Raw genomic sequence first — 23,424 nt, 5'->3', positions numbered from 1 at the left:
CAGTAAATCTTTTTCACCTTAACAACCAGCCATGTCTTTACATCATAAGCTGTTACCTGGTGTAGCTGATGCTTATCAGATCTTACATTTAATAACTGAATGTAGCTTTAAAATATAAAAACTAGAGGTTTTTTCTCCTTGGTTAAATGAAGATAGAAAATCTTGAATGGGAGGAATTCCATTCTCTATCTTTTATCAATGCTTTCCAGTTCAATTTTAGAGATTAAATACAAGAATTGTTCAAATACCTTTCCTCCTACACAGAAAAGGTCTCCAGTTGTGCCTTTATATTTGCTCCTGGCTACAATTCCTGGCTGTTGTTGGTCCAAAATTGTTTCTTTACTCTACCTCTCTGATAAAGATACTATAAATAATTCTCTCCTTTGTCTTCCAGTCATTCAGTCCCTCTTTAATTCCTTTGTTTGAGCTGCTGCATATTGACGTCATTAATTTTATTGCTAATTCTCCAATATTGAACTTTTCCTCCTCCATAGTAAACAAAAACCTACCCAACTTTTTTTGAAATTGATGATTTTAATTGATATTTGGTGAATCCATTTCAGGATCTCCTAGTGATGAGCATTTCAATATTTAGTATCAAGTTTCCAAGATAGATATTTTGATCATGTTCACATTTAACACAATACAAAAAAAGGTTAAGTACAGAAAACTTGCCTGATTTCACAATGTTCATGGAAACTAAAATTATTTATTTTTAGATTCAAAGATCACCCCACATTGAATGATAGATATTTATTGCTACATCTACTTGGACGGGGAGGCTTCAGTGAAGTATATAAGGTATGCTTTGAGTTAGAAAATCACATGACTTGTTCAGAGATGGTAGGTTCTCTGTTGTAGCGGCTGAGCAAACTGTTTATAATGCATCATGTGACCTTGTGAAGTGTGCATGTACATTTATTATATTCATTAAAGTAAGAACCTTCAACATTCATGGTTCAACTTCGTCATTCTTTGTTAAATAACTATTGCAAATAGTTTGACTTCGAAGTCATTTTACCTTTTGTTTTTAACTTGTACCTTTTGAGTTTTGTAACATTTGAACTTTGCTTCATGTTTTTGAAGCATTTTCTTGGAATCCTGTTCACAACATGACCAGAAGGTGTATTACTGAGGAGGAATGATTGTATAATTAACAGTAGAAAGTTATTTTGGGCATAATTGAACCCATTTTACCCTGGGCAAACTATAAAGTATGTAAAATTAGTGCTTTAGTTTTGATATCATGAACTCTGTAACCAACTACAGTAGTGACTATGCTGTTACTGCTTTGCAACTGGTTGGCTACAGTTCAAGTTAATTCATGCTGATCATTGCAATACGTTCACTTCTTAAAAGTTGACTTGTAGCAGCAACTAGTGGTGGATGGTGCGGTAACTGTTTGAAACTTACACCAAAACGTGGCTGATCTTAGACAAAAGAGGATTCACTGATTATTCACGGTGGCTTTTGTAAATGATCTGGAGAGGAGAGAGATCCTGTTCCCACAGGAAGTCATTGTACAGGTAGTTGAGTGGCAGTTTAAGGCAGTGGTAAATCGAATTACCTCCGAGGACCTGACTGACGTAGCAAGAGATTTAATGACTGTGCATGTTTGTTCAAGGTTTGTGAATACTTTTTCCATTTTCATCAGTTGTATTACCTGCTTTGCCATTATCAACAATACACTTCCATCACTCAGCAATCGCACTGAAAGAGGCACTTCAGGCCACTTTTTTTTTTAAACCATAGCTGACAACAACACTGCCCATTCTGTTTTAAACCAAAACTCATTGCAACCAACTTCCCACACAATACACAAATATCTCTGCTTTCTACAACCTGTATATGGCATAATCCTGATCACAAACAAGAGAAAACCTGCAGATGCTGGAAATCCAAGCAACACGCACAAACTGCTGGAGGAACTCAGCATGCCAGGCACCTTGGAAAAGACTACAGTTGACGTTTCTGGCCAAGACCCTTCATACTTCCTCCCTCACTACCATTCAGGGCCCAAACAATCCTTGCAGGTGAGGCAGCAATTCACCTGTGAGTTTGTTAGGGTCATCTATTGTATCCAGTGCTTCAGATGTGGCCTCCTGTATAATTGGTGAGGCCCAATGTAGATTGGGAGACTGCTTCCCTGAGCACCTAGCTCTGTCTGCCAGAAAAAACAGGATCTCCCAGTGGCCACCCGTTTTAGTTCCATTTCCCATTCCTATTCTGACATGTCAGTCCATGTCTGCCTCTACTGTTGCGATGAGTCCACACTTGGGTTGGAGGAGCAACACCTTGTATTCTGTCTGGGTAGCCTCCAACCTGATGGCATGAATATTGATTTCTTGAACTTCTGATAGTGCCTCCTTCTCCCCCCCCCCCCCCAAAAAACCATTTCCTATTTCCCCCTCGCATCTTGTCTCCTTATCTACCTATCACCTCCCTCTGGTGCTCCTCTCCCTTTTCTTTCTTCCATGGCCAGTCATTTTCTGTCACATTCCCCTTCTCCAGCCCTGTATCTCTTTAACCAATCAACTTCCCAGGTCCTTACTTCGCCCCTTCCAGTTTCGCCTCTCACCTTCTTCCCCTCGCTGCACTTTCTTACTCTAGCTCATTCTTTTTTCCGGTCCTGATGAAGGGTCTCAGCCTGAAATGTCGACTACACTCTTTTTTTCCCCATAGATGCTCCCTGGGCTGCTGAATTCCTCCAGCATTTTGTCTGTTTCTTGTTATCTTGTTCTTTCAATTCTCTGCCTTCACCACACCCATCTACTTGCCCTACCTTCACAAATTTTATCATAACCCTACCTTCGTGCCTTTCTTCTTTCAGGTGGCCAGAAGCAGCTGACCAGCAAGAGAATAATGGAAGTACCTTGTCATTTGATCTGTCATTCAGTTGAGAACTCAGATAAGAGCACCTAGAGGTTAACTGAAGGTGGGATTCATACATTAGTCACTAGCATGAGTTGACTGCATCCAGGCCAGGGAAGGGTCAGTTAAAATGACTGTACCATAAAGTCTGAGATGACAAAAATTTCAGATGACGACTTCAGTGGAGTATTCTACCATGGATGCTTGAAGAGAATTTGTGGTGAGGCTTTTAATGCATTGGCAGGCCTGCCAGAAAGTCTGTGAAATGTCAGCACAGTTTCAAACTTGCACAGAACCTTGAGTGGAGCAACACTCACAACACACTGGAGGAACTCAGCAGGTCGGGCAGCATCCATGGAAAAGATCGGGGACCTTCCGGCCCGAAACGTCGACCCATCTTTTCCACGGATGCTGCCCGACCTGCTGAGTTCCAACAGCATGTTGTGAGTGTTGCTTTGACCCCAGCATCTGCAGATTATTTTGTGTTTACCTTGAGTGGAGCCTTCCTTTTGAAATTAATCTGGTGTTTAACCACCGTGCAGCAGCTTTCACCAGCTTGCGCGAGCAGAGTTGAACTACTGATGAGACAAGCCTGTAATGGTGGTTTTGAGTACTACTAGTCAAAAGGAGCTTTGTATCAAGTCACTGACGCGACAGCAATCTTTTCTCCATCTCCTGGATGTGGAGTGACTGTGCAATGCAGACCTGCTCTCAGGGCAGCAACATTCCTCCTATTGCCAGCTGCCTGCTGCCCGGCCCTAATGGCTGCAGTTTGTGAAGTGATAGCAGCCAAAGCTGGGTGGTCTCAGCCCAGAATTTACTGAGATTCTCCAGGAATATCTGCAGCTTCCACCAGCCTTCCAAAGGCAGCACAGGAAGACCAGAATAACCATTAAAGAAGTACACTTTAGTTATCAATTGATCAACAATGGATCGTTTCCTGATTGGATATATGAATGTCCTGGATTGTTGGTGCTGTGAACTTTTATTCATCAGTTGTGACCAATTGGATATATCAGTATTATCCTCAATAAGGTAGCTGCTGCAGTGGAATGGTGAACAATTTTGTGTTTATAGTGATGACAGAGGAATGGTAATGTATTTTCAAGTGGTGGTGGTGATGTGTGGCTTTTAGGTGAATCTGCAGAACATGGCAGTTTTATTTTCATTATCTAGATGGGTGTTGTCTTGGTTTTCTGCAGTGCCTCTTGTACATTGTTTAGGCTGTAACCATAGACCATCACTGGAAATAAAATGTATGGCGGATGGGAGGCCAAATAAGCCAGTTGTTTTGCCCAGTTTGACGATGCTTTGTTGGAATTGCACTAATCCAGTCAAGTGTGAGAATTCTTTCATTCTTGACTTGATGATAGAAAAGGTTTGGGGAATCTAATGAGTCAGTTGCCTCAGAGCTTTGAATTTTTGAAAATGATTATGTGGTCCATCTGAAATCAGTTCTCAATCTTAAGTAAAGGAAATTGTGAATGCCTGTATGAGTCCAGTAGGTGTCATATCTCTGTGAGGGCCTGCTAAAAGAAGCAAAGACCTTATAATTACTTTTTATCAAAATTAAGTTCAGCAGAGCTGTTCATAGAAAGCCTACTGAAGAATTGAAGCCTGTGTGAAACACCAAGTGTTTAATGCAGCAGAAAACCTTGGAGCATAAAGGTTGTAGAGTAAGATAAGACAGGATGAAAATTTATTGGCAATAAAATCAAAGAATATTTCTGTAAATGCTTAGTAAGGGCTAACAAAGAAAATGTGCAGTATTTCAAGAAATGTGAACAGAACTTGTGCATGAAGAAAAGGATATAACTAAGGTTTTAATGAATACTTTCCAGCTAGCTTCATATGATGTCATATATTAAGGAGCAAGAGTGTGAAATATTAGACATGAGAAGCATAGTACATGAGGAAGCATAAGAGAATTAGCATCTTTGAAATTTATGTAGCACCAGGCTCAGAATAAACACTGTGCCCCAAGTGGCCAAAAGAAGCATTGCAGAGGCTTTGACTTCATTGTCAATATACCCTCATTGTAGAATTGGTATGAGAGGTCTATTAACATTGTCATTGTCACTGTAAGTATAATTGCTTTAACATTAATGAGGAATTCATTGAAATTCTCAGAGAATTTTAGTGGATTTATATGGAAAAGGCTTTTGATTTGAATTTCTCCAGATCATGGTGAATGTTTTTTAACTAGAGGAAGTTAAATGGTGGTATTCTTCATAAATTCACTCCGTAGCCTTTGTTTTTTTTTGTAATGAATATTAGTGAACTAAAGTTTGTAACAAGCCGCAATTCTTAAGTTTGCAGATACACCAAGATTTGACGGTGATATGACTGTAAAGAGGATAGTGATAGACTGTAGTTGGAATTAAATAGATCAGGCCAGTAAAACATGAAGAAATGTCAAATGAAGTTCATTGCAAAACTTGATCAGTGGAAGCATTGATTATAAAAGTTGGGAACTTGGGCTCGTACAACACTTTAAAGAGCACAACCCTTATAAAACACTGGTCTGGCCTCTACTGGTATAAATTCTGATGCCAGATTATTGGAAGGATTTAAAGACATTAGAGAGGATCCAGAAAATATATATTTTTGCTTTACTCTCACTAGGTGCTAGGATGGGACTTTGTTCAATCCATGAGTTAAATGTGAAATATTTCACAAGTGCTATACAAAATGTACACTAGCCACAGCCCTGCAGACCTTCACGCCATGCTGTCTTCATCTTATGAGAGACGGCGCACCACACAATCAAGTTTATCTATGCCTGCTCATGCTGGTTCTATGCCTAATGCAAGAACCGATACACTGGATAGAAGCTTCCTTTACTGCGCTATCAGAATTTGGAACAGCCTTCCAAATGCTGTGGTTGGAAACATCTGCGACGATGGGGTCCAAGCCTTCAAAAGTCGAGTGCACAAACACCTATCATCTCTGGGAGGGAAGTCACATGCTTCTTCATAAGCTATCATGAGGGGGACCAGGATGGCAATGCTTGGTTGATGGTAGGTAGGGTTAATACCTGACTCTCGAGCACTTGTGAGTTATGTTCCGGCTGGACTTGGTCTTTATACTGCTGGAGAACAGTGTGGAAAGAACAGGTGCTGTTTTCTCCCGGTAGGGATTAGTTTTTAGTTCCAAGTGCTCCTGCCACATTTTGTCACCCTGCAACCTTATCCTTCAATCTCTGAATTATGGAGGACAGCATGTATATAAATGTCTCTCTCCAGCAGACTTCATGATCATCATGACTCCAGTATTTCTACTATTTTTTAATGTTTCTTAATTGTACATACGATTTTTTTTGTGTTCTATTGCTGAGCAGCGGGAACCATCTGATTGGCCTATCAGAGTTCTCTTTGTGAACTAGTTGACTTAATCAGCACTTCTGATCTGGCTATTGTTCAGGATTGCACTTAATAATAAAAAAAAAAAGCACCTTTAGCCCACAATATCTGTGCTGGCCTTAATGCCTTTTTTAAATAAAAAAAAATAAACTACGCATTATAGGTATACACAAAAGAAAATCGTGCAGAAAAACTTTCACCTTCATGGTTGTTACATTCATTAGTGTAAAGTTTTAAGTAAATAAGCAAATATAGCACTCGTGTTCTCCCCTGGGGTAATGTGCACTTTTACATTGTTCAAGAGGCTTTCTCACCCAAACTCTGCAGTAGCAGAATGAGCCTTGACTGTGGTCTTTGCCCACAGAGACTTGTCATTGGCTGCACCAAGTTTCAGTGCATCCCTTTAGTGTGTACTCCTGCAGCCTGAACTCTGTCGGTCTGCAGTTTTCCCTTACAGGCATCTTGTGCAAGAATAAGAAGTTTCAGGCAGACCAAGAGGCATTTTTGGCTGAGTTGATGACCCTCCAGCAACACTTGATATCTGTCTTGGGGTGTGTGTGTGTCTGTCTCCTTTGCAGCTGCCCAGGATAAACCAGGACATATCCTTGCATTCAACTCCACACCCTCCATGCAAATCCAAAGTCTGTAAAGATGTGGGTGAACAGTTCTTCCCCACCACAGCCATCCTAAGGGCAGCATGTGTTGGGGTTGCTATATCATCTGTAAAGGCAGGATGTACAGACAACATATCAAAACATATCAAAGCAGATCAAAACTCTCCCACTTGCTATCATCTAGCTCTTCTGCGATAAAGGATGGGAAATTCTGGGAGGCTCTGTTTGGTCAGGTCAATTTAAGCTAATCAACAGTTGCATTAGGTCAAGTATGCTGGTATTCAGTCAATTATTCAAAATCTGAAGAAATGATGAATATTAAATTGTTTATTCAGGTTAAAAATAGTTTTGAACTTTGTATGAGAAATGTCAGAATTGATTACTTATGTAATTTGTTTCATAACTTCAGGAATGAATATTAACTATGGAAGGTGAAAATATTTATCCAAATTGTACAATCTTCAAATCTACTGCAGAAAAATGTTGGAGATTAGCTTTTTTGATCCCATGTACATCAAAGCATACAGTAAAATATCAGTTTGCATCAGTGATCAACGTAGTCCCAGGGATTGTGCTAGGGAAAGCCTGTAAGTATTTCGATGCATCCTGCACCAGGGAAGGAGAAAAGAACAGGAGGTCTTTCATAGGGCAGAAGCCAAGAGATTAAGTGACAAAATAGTGATATTGCAAGGGGAAAGGATGGGCAATCAAGTCAAATATCTGGATGAAGAATAAATACTACACCATACTAAAGACTAAGTAACATTGCCAAGAAAAGTTTTTCTTTCACAGTGATCTTCTCTATTATGTCCCCTATCAATCTGCCCATTAGTTTAAGGATTGTAGATGTTTGGCACTTAGTTGTCACCTGTTCTGAAATTCTGCTAAAATTCAAATTATTTTGAATTGGTTTCTTTCACATTAGAATTGCTCACTATTCCAAAATTGTCCTCTAAAAGAAAGATAAATCACTATTATTTTCTATATTGGCAATCATCTCTTTAAAAACCTGCTTCTACTGCCTCCACCTCCAAAGTGCAAGAAAGGTGTGGACTTTTTAAAATCATTTCTAAGATAAGGCATTCTTCATTTCCTTGCTGCAAATTAACATCTTTCCCTATATTTCTGTTTGATCTATCTTCCTGACATGTTCAGTTATTTTTCTTTGCCCAAAATGTCCTTTGACCCCTTTCTGACAAACTTCTGATCACATAAATTTCTTCTGAATTGTCCATACTGTTGACCAATGTGGCTGATTCTCTTCTTAGAGGTTATTTGCGATCCTTTTAACTATCTGGAATAATTTAATAATCCTCATTAGTCAACCCTGGGACATTGCAAACTTAGCCAAATCTTGATCCCCAATTTTTCTCAAAGTCTAAAGTTGTCAGTAACTGAAATGCTTAAATTCCACATCAAGTTTCATTCCTCTGAGTTCTAAAGTTGTGCCAAAATAAATGTTACTTTTGTTGATTAGACATTTGCTGTGAAATGTCTGCTGTGGGTAATCCATAAGAAGTGTAAAAGAGGACAAGGATAATTTCTGTCAGATGAGTTTTCTGGTCTGTTTGAGGCCTCTGAACTCTTCAACAGATAGCTCAAAGCTGTGCTAGCACACTGAAGGCAGTGGTATCTTTCCTCAATGCTAGTCTTGTGCCAGGTGGTTCATAAGGTATTGCAAGGGGGCCACATTTTCTTTGGTCCAGTAGAACACTTTTTTGATAGGAGAGAGTACTGATATATGCTGAGGCTTGTTCTTTCATGTGCTGCAGTGAATTAGGTGAGGGCAACTTATAGCTCTGCCTCCAAAAGTATAAGTATGCAAGCATTAGTGGTTTGATAAAGGTGATTCTGGGATAGTGATGGGTGTGGAGTAGTGTGATGCAGGTTGAACAGGTTCCTTTTTTCTTCAACTCCACTCCAGTGAGAAAATTCAGATTAAGATTACTTTGATCTACACTGTGGCCACTTTATTAGGTACACCTTTTTAAAACAAATATCTGATTAGCTATTTGCATTGCGGCAAGCACGGTCAAGGAGATTCGGTTGTTGTTCAAACCAAACAAACAACTTCCGCTAATGCCCCACCTCTCCCTCGTACCCCATCCGTTATTTATATACGCACATTCTCACCCCCTCTCTCACCCCCTCTCACCCCCCCTCTCACCCCCCCTCTCACCCCCCCTCTCACCCCCCCTCTCACCCCCTCTCCCACCACCACCCCCTCTCCCACCACCACCCCCTCTCCCCACCACCACCCCCTCTCCCCACACCCCCCCTCCCCACCTCCCCCTCTCCCCCCTCTCCCCCCCTCCCCTCTCCCCCCCGCCTCTCTCTCTTCCCCCCCCCCCACCTCCAAGGGCCTTGGCAGAGTTAATTATGCTCCTTGCAGTCTATGCTTCAATTTGCAACTTAACACCAATTAATATTATTCTGTTACTTTTAATGAAAGGTCTTTCATTAACTCTTCCTTTTTTCATAGCTGCTACCAGACATGAGAATTTCTGACGTTTACTGTTTTATTTCCCTTTTCTGGCATCTTCATGTTTTTATATATATGTGCAGTTTCAGTTTTCCTAATGCAGTGCTTAAAATTAGCCCTAGTCTTCATTTATTTAAAATTAAGAATCTTGATTTAGGTGTGTCATTTTACAAGAACTATTTTTCCTGTTTTAGAGTAAGAATGTGCAAATACAGGACACTGCATTTGAGATTTTTAAAAAATTTACAAAGTGTATATCGAGCCATAAAAATAGCATGTTTCCAAGTGAGTATAAAATTGTGTTCTGAAGCTTATTTTTTTTATATATATATATATATACTAGGCCTTTGATTTAATTGAGCAGAGGTATGCAGCAGTGAAAATCCATCAACTGAACAAAAATTGGAGGGAAGAAAAGAAAGAAAATTACCACAAGTATGTCTTTTATACATAAAATTACAAATAGAATTTTCTGTAGTGTCTGAACAAAGTAGAATTATATGCACTATTTTAATTGTTGGTTTTAGGCATGCATGTAGAGAATACAGAATACACAAAGAACTGGATCATCCCAGAATAGTAAAATTGTATGACTATTTCTCCCTGGATACAGATACGTAAGTATACTGCTTTGTATTTCAGAATGAGAATGTTGCTTTGATTTGTCTCTTACTGGGTACCAACAAAGAGGTATAAACAGTGAATTGGCCTGGAATATGTAGTCAAACCAAAGGAGAAATAACATACTTTAAGGTTGTATTTTTGTCAAGTAATAGAAAGATATAATTCTTTAACATTATTAAATTTAAGTTGATGTTTCTGATACAAAGGAGGTTTGTTTTGGTATTGCTGTAGCATGTCTCATTCAAACATGTATAGCATCATTTCCTTTGTGAAATTCTATAATGGAATAACATTTTAAAGGCATTATTCTTTTAACATTGTGGCATAGGATATACTGGTATGCAAAATGTCTTTCCTAGTGGTATGGTTTCAGTAAAGCAGAAAAGTTGTAAGTGTCTCCAAGTTGAACACCACAGGTATCGAAAAATATAAACGTGATCAAAATATACTGCTCTGTTGTATTACAATGCTCAAATCATTTGGGATACAATGTATCAAAGATCAGTATATAACTGGTTCAAAAACATAAGGAACTATAAGTTATAACTATAACTATTTGTTATTTGATATGCAAATTAACTGGGGGGGTGGGGCATACTAGGGAGACAGCAATAAATAGCATGGGAACAGTCCTTTTGGCACCTGAGTCCATGCTCACTAATACCATTTTTATTTTAATCCAACCCAAACCCAGCATGGTGGGAGAGCTTATCTAAACTGAATACCTTTTTGAGCACATTTTGTACCTGTTTGGCATAGTATACAAAGAGAAACTGCATACTGATGTACGGTTTTGAAGGGTATTCCCTCCCACTGAGCAGTTTTGTTATCATGCATGATCTGGCTCAAAGAAAAATGAGGAAGCCATGTTGGAATGTTTCAATGGTACCAGATGAAAGAACAGTAAATCTTGAAATACTGCAGTATGCATTTCAAATGTGTGATGGTTAGGGTGGGGATAGGATATGGATCTTGTATGATCTTAGGGACTGATATATCAATAAAACAGCGAAAGATAAGTGGTGGATAAAATGATAAAAAGGCACATATGATGTATTTCAAGCCTAGAAGCATAGAATAACAAAATTCTCAAGGTCTGTAAATACTAGATTACTTCGTGTTGGTAATAAAAATGTTCTGCGCTGTCCCCAAGTCCCCATCATTTAACTAGTGCAGCCAATCAACCTGTAAATGGTGAATAAAGGGGTGGTAACGTATTTTATTTGTAAAGACTGATAGAAAATGTGGATACTTCATGTTCTTTAGATAATATGTCATAATATCATTTGAAACTGAAAAAAGGTTTTTGACAGTGTTACTTGGAGGCTGGTAGTCAAACATTTGCCCTAGTGTTGGATGTAGCATATTGTTTCCCTTTAGGCCAGTAACTGGAGATCTGGACTGGAAGCGACAAAAATACCAGGTTGTTTTAAAATATGGCAACAAAATTGAAAAGGGTAGTGAATACAGGACAGAAGTTATATTTGAATGCACACAGGATAATGCAGTTGATCTTGTAGCATAGTTAGAAATGAGCAGGCAAGATGTAAGTGTTACAGAGTTGTGGTTGAAAAAAGATCACAGTTGAGATTTAACATCCAAGATTACACACCTTATCAAAAGGACTGGCAAGTTGGTCAGAGGGGTGGGCTGGTTTTAATTTAAAACAAAAGAAAATCAAATCCAGAGAAAGAAGTGACAAGATCAGAAAACAACGAATTCTTGTGAGTAGAGTTAAGAAAGAGCAAGGGTAAAAAGACCCTGATGAGAGTTATATACAGGTCTCCTGACAGTAGCCAGGATGGTGGACTACAAATGGGAGATAGAAAAGGTATTTTTTTTTTTTTTTTTTTAAAAAGAAGGTGGTGTTATAATGGTCATGGGGGATTTCAGTATGCAGATGGATTGGGGAAAATGAGGTTGGTGCTGGATCTCAAGATAAGAAACTTGTAGTCTGCCTATAACATCGCTCTTTAGAGCAGTTTGAGCCCACTAGGAAAAAGTCAATTCTGAATCAGTTGTGTAATGAGCCAGGTTTGATTAGGGTTCTTAAGGTAAAAGAACACTTAGAAGGCAGTGATCATAATATGACAGAATTTGCCCTAAGGTTTGAGAGTGCGAAGCTAAAATTGGATATATCGTTATTACAGTGGAGTAAAGGGAATGACAGAGGCATTTCTGCATCTCAAGGAGGGGACTCAGATAATTACGAATGGGCAATGAAAACTGGCCTTGCCAATACATCCCTTGCTTGGATTTGGGTGGGGGGGGAGAGATATAAAATTGATGAAAATGCAAAATTGGGTTGCTGTTTTCTTTGGAAGAAATGTGGCAATTTAACGTCAATGTAGCTGTCAACTGTAGGAGGATAGATGCCAGCTGACAGTTATAGTTAAACTAAACCAAACAAGTCATACAAAAATGAACAGAATTTTAATTAAGCTAATGTGCTAGTGAAGTTGTGTAATAAGATTTCATTGTTTTCTTTTAGATTTTGTACTGTTTTAGAATATTGTGAAGGAAATGACTTAGACTTCTATCTGAAGCAACATAAATTGATGTCTGAGAAGGAAGCACGATCCATTGTAATGCAGATAGCAAATGCATTGCGATACCTAAATGAAATCAAGCCTCCCATTATACACTATGATCTAAAGCCTGGTAAGTTTTTATCAGACTGAATGATGTGACATTCAGACATCTTATTTATGACTTCTAATTAGGTTGTTATTGGATGATTAATTTTAGAATTGCTGTCAATTAATTGGGAAATATACATGATCTATAATAGAAACTGATACAGATCTTAAAGATTGTGTGGTCATTGTCGGAGTGTTATGCTCAAATTGCTGCTGGATTTTCTACATCATAATTGCCTACCATTGGGTTATTGTTCCTCTCTGCACCTTGCGGTGCATCAACTGGCAACATTGCCGTTTCTTTAACATTTGTCCGTATTTCACGAGGCAGAGATACTAACTCAACGCTCAACCCAGCAGGGATGGAAAGTATGCAAGGAGCCGGCTGAATTTGAACCCAGGGTCATTCACCTCAAAGTCTGGTGCGGATGCCACTGCACCACCAGCTGGCTGTTGATGGATATCATTGGTTGTAAAGCACTTTAGAATAAGGATGTTTAGTGCAAATATGAATGCAAGAACAAAGCTGTCTTTCATAAAAGGAAAAGTAAATAATAATAGATTCAGTAATGGAATTGTTTGAATCTATACAGCTTTCAAATTGTAATACTTTACCTGCCATGTAGTGTTATATTTTGAGCAAGCCACTGGATGTTATGTCATTTTGCTAAGGGTATTTGCTTGAAGGAATGACATAATGACATCACAAAGCCAAAATAACATAAATATAAATTACATCAAAAATGTGTCACTGGAACAATAAATTAACTGACTCTTCAGGTAATATTTAAATCTAGGAAACTCACCAAAAAAACATAGTACAGATCTAAAAGAAGACTGCTTCTTTTATGCAAATGCACTTCCTATGTAAAACACTCAATAGGACATTGTAACCAAAACAAAAAATAGGTACAGACCATAAGACATAGGAGCAGATGTAGGCCATTTGGCCCATCGAGTCTGCTCTGCCATTTCATCATGTCTGATCCGCCATTTCATCATGTCTGATCCAATTTTCCTCTCAGCCCCAATCTTCTGCCTTCTCCCTATATCCCTTGGTACCCTGACAACCAAGAACCTATCAACCTCTGCCTTAAATGTACATAAAGACTTGGCCTCCACAGCTGCCTGTGGCAAAGAATTCCACCGATTCTCAACCCTCTGGCTAAAGAAATTCCTCCTCATCTCCATTCTAAAAGGACACCCCTCTATTCTGCGGCTGTGTTCTCTGGTCTTAGACTCTCCCATCATAGGAAGCATCCTCTCCACGTCCATGCTATCAAGGCCTTTCACCATTCGAAGGGTTTCAATGAGGTCACCCCTCATTCTTCTGAATTCTAGTAAATATAAGCCTAGAGCCATCAGCTTCTCTTTATGTAACAAGCAATTCAATCCTGGAATCGTTTTCGTGAACCTCCTTTGAACCCTCTCGAGCTTCAGCACATCCTTTTTTTTAAAAAAAAAGGGCCCAAACATGATCACAATACTTCAAGTGAGGCCTCACCATATGCTTTATAAAGTCTCAACATTACATCCTTGATTTAATATTCTAGTCCTCTTGAAATGAACGCTAACATTGCACTTGCCTTTCTCGCCACAGACTCAACCTGCAACTTAACCTTTAGGGAATCCTGCACAAGAACTCGCTAGTCCCTTTGCATCCTAGCTTTTGTAATAGTCGTCCTTTCGTTTCTTTTACCAAAGACTTCCCAACACTGTATTCCATCTGCCATTCTGTGCTTATTCTCCTAATCTAAGTCCTTCTTTAACATCTCTTTAACTAGCTCCCCCTCCACCTATCTTCATATTGTCTGCAAACTTTGCAACAAAGCCATCAATTCCATCATCCAAATCATTGACGTATAATATAAAACGAATCGGTTACAAAGCAGACCCCATAGAACACCGCTAGTCACCAACAGCCAGTCAGAAAAGGCTCCCTTTATTCCCATCTTTGCCTCCTGCCAATCAGTTACTGTTTTATCCATGCTAGAATCTTTCTTCTAATATATGGGCTCATAGTTTGCTAAGCAGCCTCATGTGGCACCTGGTCAAAGGCTTTGCCAAGTACACAGTATCAACCGATTCTCCTTCATCTATCCTGCTTGTTACTACAAAGAATTCTAACAGATTTGGCAGTCAAAATTTTCCCTTGAGGAAATCGTGCTGACTACGGCCTATTTTATCATGTACCTCCAAGTACCCTGAGACCTCATCCTTAATAATTAACTCCAACATTTTCCCAGCCAGTGAGGTCAGACTAACTGGCCAAAAGTATCCTTTCTTCTGCTTCTTTCCCTTGAAGAGTGGAGTTACATTTGTTATTTTCCAGTCATCTGGAACCATTCCAGAAGCAAGTGATTCTTGAAAGATCATTACAAATGCCTCCATGATCTCTTCAACCACCTCTTTCAGAACTCTGTGGTATATACCATCTGGTGTAGGTGACTTATTTACCTTCAGACCTTTCAGTTTCCCAAGAACCTCGTCTTTAGTTATGGTAACTTTACACACTTCATGCCCCCGACACCTGGAACTACCACTCCAGCATTGTTTTCCAGAGGTCCGATATCCACTCTCCCTTCGCTTTACACATTATCTATCTGAAGAAACTCTTGGTATCCTCTAATATTATTGGCTAGCTTACTTTTATATTCCACCTTTACCTTAATGACTTTTTAGTTGCCTTCTATTTGGTTTTTAAAAACTTCCCAATCCCCTAACTTCCCACTAATTTTTGCTCTATTATATGCCCTCTCTTTGGCTTTTATGTTGGCTTTGACTTCTCTTGTTAGCCATGGTTATGTCATTTTTCCTTTAGAATATTTCTTCCTCTTTGGGATGTATATATCCTGTGCCTTCCGAATTGCTTCCAGGAATTCCAACCATTGCTGCTCTGCTGCCATCCCTGCCAGTTCTCCAGTCATTTCTGGCCAACTCTTCTCAAGACTCTGTAATTCCCTTTTACTCCACCATAATACCGATGCATCTGACTTGAGCTTCTCCTTCATAAACTTCAGGGTGAATTTGATCATATTATGATCACTTGCCCTTAAGGGCTCTTTTATCTTAAGCTCTCTAATCAACTCTGGTTAGCATTGCACAACACCCAATCGGGAATAGCTGATCCCCAACCACCGGGCTGCGAGGAAACGATATGAGTCAGCTGCACCTCTCCTCATTCCCTGTTACGCCCACTGTTGAACTTGAACACTGCACCCCCCCCGGTCGGCCAGTCCGCAAGAATATTGTCAATATTAAACCGGTCCGCGGTGCAAAAAAGTTTGGTCAAATAGAGCTGCTCTAAAAAGCCATCTTGCAGGCACTCTAGAAATTCCCCTTCCAGTAACCCAGCACCAACCTGATTTTCCATCTCCCATTGTAACTGTTTGGGGGCCTGTATGCATCTCCCATCAGTGTCTTTTTACCCTTGCAGTTCCGTAGCTTTATCCACAGTGATTCAATGCCTTCTGATCACATGTCATCTGTTTCAAATGATTTGATTTGATTTTATCCCCAACAGAGCAGCCCTGCCTCCTCTGCCTTCATGCTGTCCTTTCAATACAGTGTATGTTCTTGAACATAAAGCTCCCAGATATAATCTGTCAGCCATAATTCTGTGATGCCTACAACAACGTACCTGCCAATCTGCAACTGTGCTGCAAGTTCATCTACCTTATTCTATACACTGCACACATTCAAATACAACACCTTCAGTCCTGTATTCACCCTCTTCGATTTTGTCGCATTATGCTCAACCTTTTTATTCCTAACTTTGTGTGAGGTCTTACCAGCATCAGCGTCCACAACCTCTCTACTAACTGTTCTGGCACTCTGGTTCCTATTCCCTGCAACTCTTGTTGAAACCTCGTCATGCAGCATTAACAAACCTTCCTGCTAAGATATTAGTCCCCCTCTGGTCAGGTGCAAATCATCCCTTTTGTACAGGTCCACCTTCCCTGGAAGAGAGCCCAATGATCTAAAAATCTTAAATCCTCCCTCCTACTCCAATACCTTAGCCAGATATTAAACTGTATTATCTTCCTAGTTCTAGCCTCACTAGCACATGGCATGGGTAGTGATCCTGAGATCACAACCCTGGAGGTCCTGACCTTTAACTTGGCACTTAACTCCCTATGCAGAACTTTGTCTGTCGTCCTACCCATGCCATTGATACCTACATGGACCATGACTTCTGGCTGCTCACCCTCCCACTTAAGAATGCTGAGGACTCTATCCAAGATATCCTGGATCCTGGCACCTGGGAGGCAAATGCCATCCGGTAATCTCATTCTCTCCCACAGAACCTCCTGTCCGTTCCCCTAACTAACAAATACCTTGTCACCACAGCATGGCCTTTTTTATTTTTTACCCCCTCCCCTTTTCCATCTGAATCACAGAAACACACACTGCTAGAGACCTGTTAGGTCATTTCTCCCCCAGTTTCCCCTCTTCTCCCCCCCCCCCCCCCCCCAAACAATATACAAAAGGTCTTAAGACGTAGGAGCAGAATTATGCCATTTGGCCCATTGAGTCTTCTCTGCCATACAATCATGTCTGATCTTTTTCTTCACCCCCACCCCCTTAAGCCCCACTCCCTGGCCGTCTCTCTGTAACCTTTGATGCCATGGCCAGTCAAGTACCTACAAGTTCTGCCTTAAATACATCCAAAGGCCTGGCCTCCTCAGCTACCTGTGGTAACAAATTCCACAAATTCACTGGCTACAAAATTTCTCTGCATCTATATTTTAAATGGACACCCCTCTATTCTGAGGCTGTGTCCTCTTTTCCTAGACTCCCCCACAATGGGAAACATCCTTTACACATTTACTCTGTTTAGGCCTTTCAATATTCAGAAGCTTTCAATGAGATTCCCCTAATCCTTCTAAATTCCAGTGAGTACAAATCCAGAGCTATCAAATGTTGCTTGTATGATAACCTTTTCATTCCCAGCATCATCTTGTGAACCTCCTCTGAACCCTCTCCAATGCCAGCACATCTTTTCTTAGATGAGGAGCCCAAAATGTTTAAAGGCCTGAACAGAGTATTTCCCATGGTAGGGGAGACTAGGACAAGAGGGCACAACTTCAGGATTGAAGGACATCCATTTAGAACAGAGATGTGGAGAAATTACTTTAGTCAGAGGATGGTAAATCTGTGGAATTTGTTGCTGTGAGTGGCTGTTGAGGCCAGGTCGTTGGGTGTATTTAAGGCAGAGATAGATAGGTTCTTGATTAGCCAGGGCATCAAAGGGTATGGGGAGAAGGCAGGGGAATGGGGATGACTGGAAGAATTGGATCAGCCCATGATTGAATGGGGGAGCAGACTGGAATGACTGAATGGCCTACTTCTGCTCCTATATCTTATAGTCTTAAAACTGTTCACAATACTGAAGGTGAGGCCTCACCAGTACCTCAGCATCACATCCCTGCTCTTGTACCTAGACCTACTGAAATGAATGCTAACATTTTCCACTGATCTGGGAATACAGATACAAAATTCCCTAAAAGTGGCGTCACAGGTAGATAGGGTTGTAAAGAGAGTTTTTGGTACATTGACCTTTATTAATCAAAGTATTGAGTATAAGAGCTGGAATGTTATGATGAGGTTGTATAAGGCATTGGTGAGGCCGAATCTGGAGTATTGTGTTCAGTTTTGGTCACCAAATTACAGGAAGGATATAAATAAGGTTGAAAGAGTGCAGAGAAGGTTTACAAGGATGTTGCCAGGACTTGAGAAACTCAGTTACAGAGAAAGGTTGAATAGGTTAGGACTTTATTCCCTGGAGTGTAGAAGAATGAGGGGAGATTTGATGGAGGTATATAAAATTATGATGGGTATAGTTAGAGTGAATGCAAGCAGGCTTTTCCACTGAGGCAAGGGGAGAAAAAAACCAGAGGACATGGGTTAAGGGTGAGGGGGGAAAAGTTTAAAGGGAACATTAGGGGGGGGCTTCTTCACACAGAGTGGTGGGAGTATGGAATGAGCTGCCAGATGAGGTGGTAAATGCGGGTTCTTTTTTAACATTTAAGAATATATTGGATAGGTACATGGATGGGAGGTGTATGGTGGGATATGGTCTGTGTGCAGGTCAGTGGAACTAGGCAGAAAATGGTTCGGCACAGCCAAGAAGGGCCAAAAAAGGCCTGTTCCTGTGCTGTAGTTTCTGTGGTTCTATGTTCTATAGATTCAGGATCAGTTCCTGCGGATTGGAGGGTAGCTAATGTAATCCCACTTTTTAAGAAAGGAGAGGGAGAGAAAACAGGCAATTATAGACCAGTTAGTCTGACATCAGTGGTGGGGAAGATGCTGGAATCAATTATAAAAGATGTAATAACGGCATATTTGGATAGCAGTGGCAGGATAAGTCCGAGTCAGCATGGATTTACGAAGGGGAAATCATGCTTGACTGATCTTCTGAATTTTTTGAGAATGTGACTATGAAAATGGACATGGGAAAGCTAGTGGATGTAGTGTACCTGGACTTCCAAAAAGCCTTTGATAAGGTCCCACATAGGAGGGTAGTGTGCAAAATTAGAGCAAATGGTATTAGGGGTAGGGTACTGACATGGACAGAAAATTGGTTGGCAGACAGGAAACAGAGTAGGGATTAACGGGTCCTTTTCAGAATGGCAGGCAGTGACTAGTGGGGTACCGCAAGGCTCGGTGCTGGGACCACAGCTATTTACAATATACATTAATGATTTAGATGAAGGGATTTGCAGATGAGACAAAGCTGGGTGGCAGTGTGAAATGTGAGGAGGATGTTATGAGAATGCAGGGTGACTTGGACAGGATGGATGAGTGGGCAGATGCAGTTTAATGTGGATAAATGTGAGGTTATCCACTTTGGTGGCAAGAACAGGAAGGCAGATTACTATCTGAATGGTGTCAAGTTAGGAAAAAGGGAAGTACAACGAGATCTGGGTGTCCTTGTTCATCAATCACTGAAGGTAAGCATGCAGGTACAGCAGGCAGTGAAGAAAGCTAATGGCATGCTGGCCTTCATAACAAGGAGAATTGAGTATAGGAGCAAAGAGGTCCTTCTGCAGTTGTACAGGGCCCTGGTGAGACCACACCTGGAATCTTGTGTATAGTTTTAGTCTCCAAATTTGAGGAAGGACATTCTAGCTATTGAGTGAGTGCGGCGTAGGTTCACGAGGTTAATTCCCGGCATAGCGGGACTGTCATATGTTGAAAGATTGGAGCGACTGGAGTTGTATACACTGGAATTTAGAAGGATGAGAGGGGATCTGATTGAAACATAAGATTATTAAGGGATTGGACACGCTAGAGGCAGGAAACATGTTCCCGATGTTGGGGGAGTCCAGAACCAGAGGCCACAGTTTAAGAATAAGGGGTAGACAATTTAGAATGGAGTTGAGGGAAAAACTTTTTCACACAGAGGGTTGTGGTTCTGTGGAATGCTCTGCCTCAGAAGGCAGTGGAGGCCAATTCTCTGGATTCTTTCAAAAATGAGTTAGATAGAGCTCTTAAAGATAGCAGCGTGAAGGGATATGGGGAGAAGGCAGGAAAAGGGTCCTGATTGTGGATGATCAGCCATGCCTTCCTCACCACACACTCTACCTGCAAGTTAACCTTTAGGGATTTCATTTTTTTGGATTTTCTCCCCATTTAGAAAACAATCTAAACATTTATTTCTTCTACCAAAGTGCATGACCATGCTTTTCCCAACAATGTATTTAATTTGCCACTTTCTTGCCCAATCTCCTAATCTGTCTCAGTCCTTCTGCAGACTACCTGTTTCCACAAGACTCCTCCAATCTGCCAATCATCTGCAAACTTGGCAACAACGCCATCTATTCCATCATCTAAATCATTGATTTACAGCATAAAAAGAAGTGTTCCCAGCACTGACCCCTGTGGAATACCACTAGTCATTGGCAGCCAACCAGGAAAGGATCCTCTTATTCGCACTTGTTGCCTCCTACCAATCAGCCAATGCTCTAACCGTGCCAGTAACTTTCCTGTTAAGGGGGATGGCCACAGGGATACTCTGCATTGGCTCCTTTACCCCTTTCCCCTTCCTGACCGTTGCCAAGTTTCTTGCGTCCTGCACCTTGGGTCTTACTGCCTCTCTGTCCTTATCCATCAACCCTTCAGCCTCCCGATGGATCTGGAGTTCTGCCAATTCCAGTTCCAGCTCCTTAATGTGGCTTGTTAGAAGCTGCAGCTGGATGCATTTCTCGCGATTGTAGTGGTCAGGGACACTGGAGGTCTCCCTCACATCCCACAAGAGGAGCAATGCATTATCCTGTCTGTCATCTCTACCTAGCTGAGCAGGTATAAAGAACAGAAGGAAAATACTTAAGCTTTTCTTTCCCTGAGGGAAGCCTCTCTTCCTTGAAACCTCAAAGAGTGGAGATCTTAAGGCTTTAGCTCTGTGTCCACACAGACGATGGCGACTGTGCTTGCCCTCTCCTTCCTTTAATTTGCTTTTATGAATATATCCTAAATGCTGATTGGATGCTGGTCATTGCTTTATTATGCTGCCATGAACCACTCCTGCTTTTTATCCTCGGACGTTGGACCTGATTGAAGTTGCCTCCTCTCCAAACTTCCGACGTCTGGATTGGAAACCAGTCAAAGCTCTATTACTTTGTTTAAAACAAAGCTCTGTTTACTTTGTTTAAAACAAAGCTCTGTTTACTTTGTTTAAATAGTGTTCAATTAAAATAGTTGCAATTATATATTTTTGCCATATAGGTAATATTCTTCTGGTCGATGGAACTGCATGTGGAGAAATAAAAATAACTGATTTTGGGTTATCAAAGATTATGGATGATGACAATTATAATGCTGTAGATGGAATGGATCTGACCTCTCAAGGAGCGGGGACTTACTGGTAAATTAAACAAATTATATTGGGGGCAAATTCTTTAAATGTCAATTATTCACAGTGAAATTGCTATTTTAATGGGACAAGGTTATGAAATGGTATTTTCATTATGTTTTCATTAGGTAGCTTTTGCTGTTTAAATGAAAAGTTATTAAACTTTCAGATGTTGAAGTTTTGATTTCTGAAAGTAAGAAACTTTTGTTTTTTATCTAAATTATTAACTAGGAATGAAAAAGTCTTCATGTTGCAACTCTACAGATCTCTGGTGAGACCACACTTAGAGTATTGTGTTCAGTTCTGGTCACCTCATTATAGGAAGGATGTGGAAGCTATGGAGAGGGTGCAGAGGAGATTTACCAGGATGTTGCCTGGATTGGAAAACAAATCTTAGGAGGCAAGGTTAGCAGAGGTGAGACTTTTCTCTTTGGAGCGTAGAAGGATGAGAGGGGACTTGATACTGGCCTACAAGATTATGAGAGGCATAGATAGGGTGGCTAGCCAGTACCAGTTTCCCAGGGCACGAATAGCAAACACCAGAGGGCATATGTGCAAAGTTAAGGGAGGGAAGTTTAGGGGAGACTTCAGGGGTAAGTTTTTTTTACACAGAGGGTTGTGGGTGCCTGGAATGACTTGCCAGGGATGGTGGTGGAGGCTAAAACATTAAGGGTATTTAGGAGACTCTTGGACAGGCACATGGATGAAAGAAAAATAGAGGGTTACGGGTAGTGTGGGTTTGGTACGATTTTTTAAGGAATATATGCGTCGGCACAACATCGAGGGCCGAAGGGCCTGTACTGTGCTGTAGTATTCTAGTGTCTAGTAATAATACTGATGTAAAAATATTTAATGATATTACTCAATATTCTCAAAGGGTGGTGAGTATGTTGAGGAAAAATACTTGTAACACTTAAAAGACATTTGATAGGTACAAAGTTGTAGGGGGAAATGAGCTGAATGCAGGCAAATGGAACTATGTCAATTAGGTAACTTGGGGTGGGGCAGGGGCCTGTTTCCATGCTAAATAATTCTTCACTAGTCCTCGGAAGGTGTCTGTATTTCCTTGATTTAGAGGAGTGCCGAGACTTCCTTGCTTTTATTTCACAGTAAAGTGCTTAGCAGCATCCTCTGTTTATTAAGGTGCGTACAAAATTCTTGCCTGCCTTAACCTTGGGTGTCCTATCTGCAAATACCAGAACTGGAAAATGTGACTGGAGCCACCTCTTTAGTTTCTGGGGCATAATTATTTCTTTAACACAAGCTATCATAATAGGATCAATCCTGGAAGATGAGTATAATTCAGATTCCCTGTTAAAATTTTTGCCTGGTTACTAGAAATGAGCAGCTATTCACTAAAGTGACTTTAAATATTTTGACAGACTACCCCATTTTTCAGGAGTCTGATAAAGCAAAATGGCTTAAACATATTTAGAGGAAATGACGGCAGAGATTTTGTCACACTGTTAGTTGAATGAAATTTCCAGAATTTTTTGGAGTATGCATTGAGCATCATATAATATGCGATCCACAATGTTTAAAGAACTTGAAATTACAGAAAGGCTTTACATGAAAAGGGGCTATTTGGAATATCAAATCCACGCTGACTTCATATAGGAACAATTAAGTTTGTCCCTTTCCACTGAGCCTTGCAAATTCATCCATTTAGATACTTATCAAACTACCTTTTGGACAACATCCCTTGCAGTGCTTTCTGAGACAATAGCTATGTGAAATAGCTGTTTGATTATTTTTTCCCAGTATCTTCATTTTGTGTATCCCAACAGCACCCTTCACATCTTTCCTGAAGTACACTTGCTAGAACTACACTTATCATTTCAGTTGTGGTCAAGCTAGTGTCTTGTTAAAGTCCGACCTGACTTGCCTCTATTTATAAAGCCGATGATTCTGTTTGCTCAGTTGGCCTTTTAAAAAAAAAAAAGTCTGAAGTACAAAGGATGTGCAGAACGTTTAGAAA

The 23,424-nt window shown here is 40.4% G+C and overlaps 1 protein-coding gene across 5 annotated transcripts in view; it reads left to right on the top strand.

Annotated features, from left to right (window-relative positions):
- The window catches only part of tlk1a (tousled-like kinase 1a), a 128,064-nt gene that overhangs the window by 100,992 nt on the left and 3,648 nt on the right, over positions 1–23,424 (top strand). For 4 of the 5 annotated variants that reach the window (XM_072261924.1, XM_072261926.1, XM_072261923.1 and 1 more), the window contains 5 exons: positions 720–801; positions 9,673–9,764; positions 9,857–9,946; positions 12,445–12,614; positions 21,320–21,458. In XM_072261924.1, the coding sequence (XP_072118025.1) occupies positions 720–801; positions 9,673–9,764; positions 9,857–9,946; positions 12,445–12,614; positions 21,320–21,458 (573 nt within the window). The remainder of the gene's footprint in view (positions 1–719; positions 802–9,672; positions 9,765–9,856; positions 9,947–12,444; positions 12,615–21,319; positions 21,459–23,424) is intronic. The other variant, XM_072261925.1, reaches the window with a different exon arrangement.

The sequence above is a fragment of the Mobula birostris genome, chromosome 6, assembly GCF_030028105.1.
Source record: "Mobula birostris isolate sMobBir1 chromosome 6, sMobBir1.hap1, whole genome shotgun sequence".
In the NCBI taxonomy this organism is placed as follows: domain Eukaryota; kingdom Metazoa; phylum Chordata; class Chondrichthyes; order Myliobatiformes; family Myliobatidae; genus Mobula; species Mobula birostris.
The sequence above is the reverse complement of the archived record's forward strand: the minus strand, read 5'-3'. Positions and strand labels throughout refer to the sequence as shown.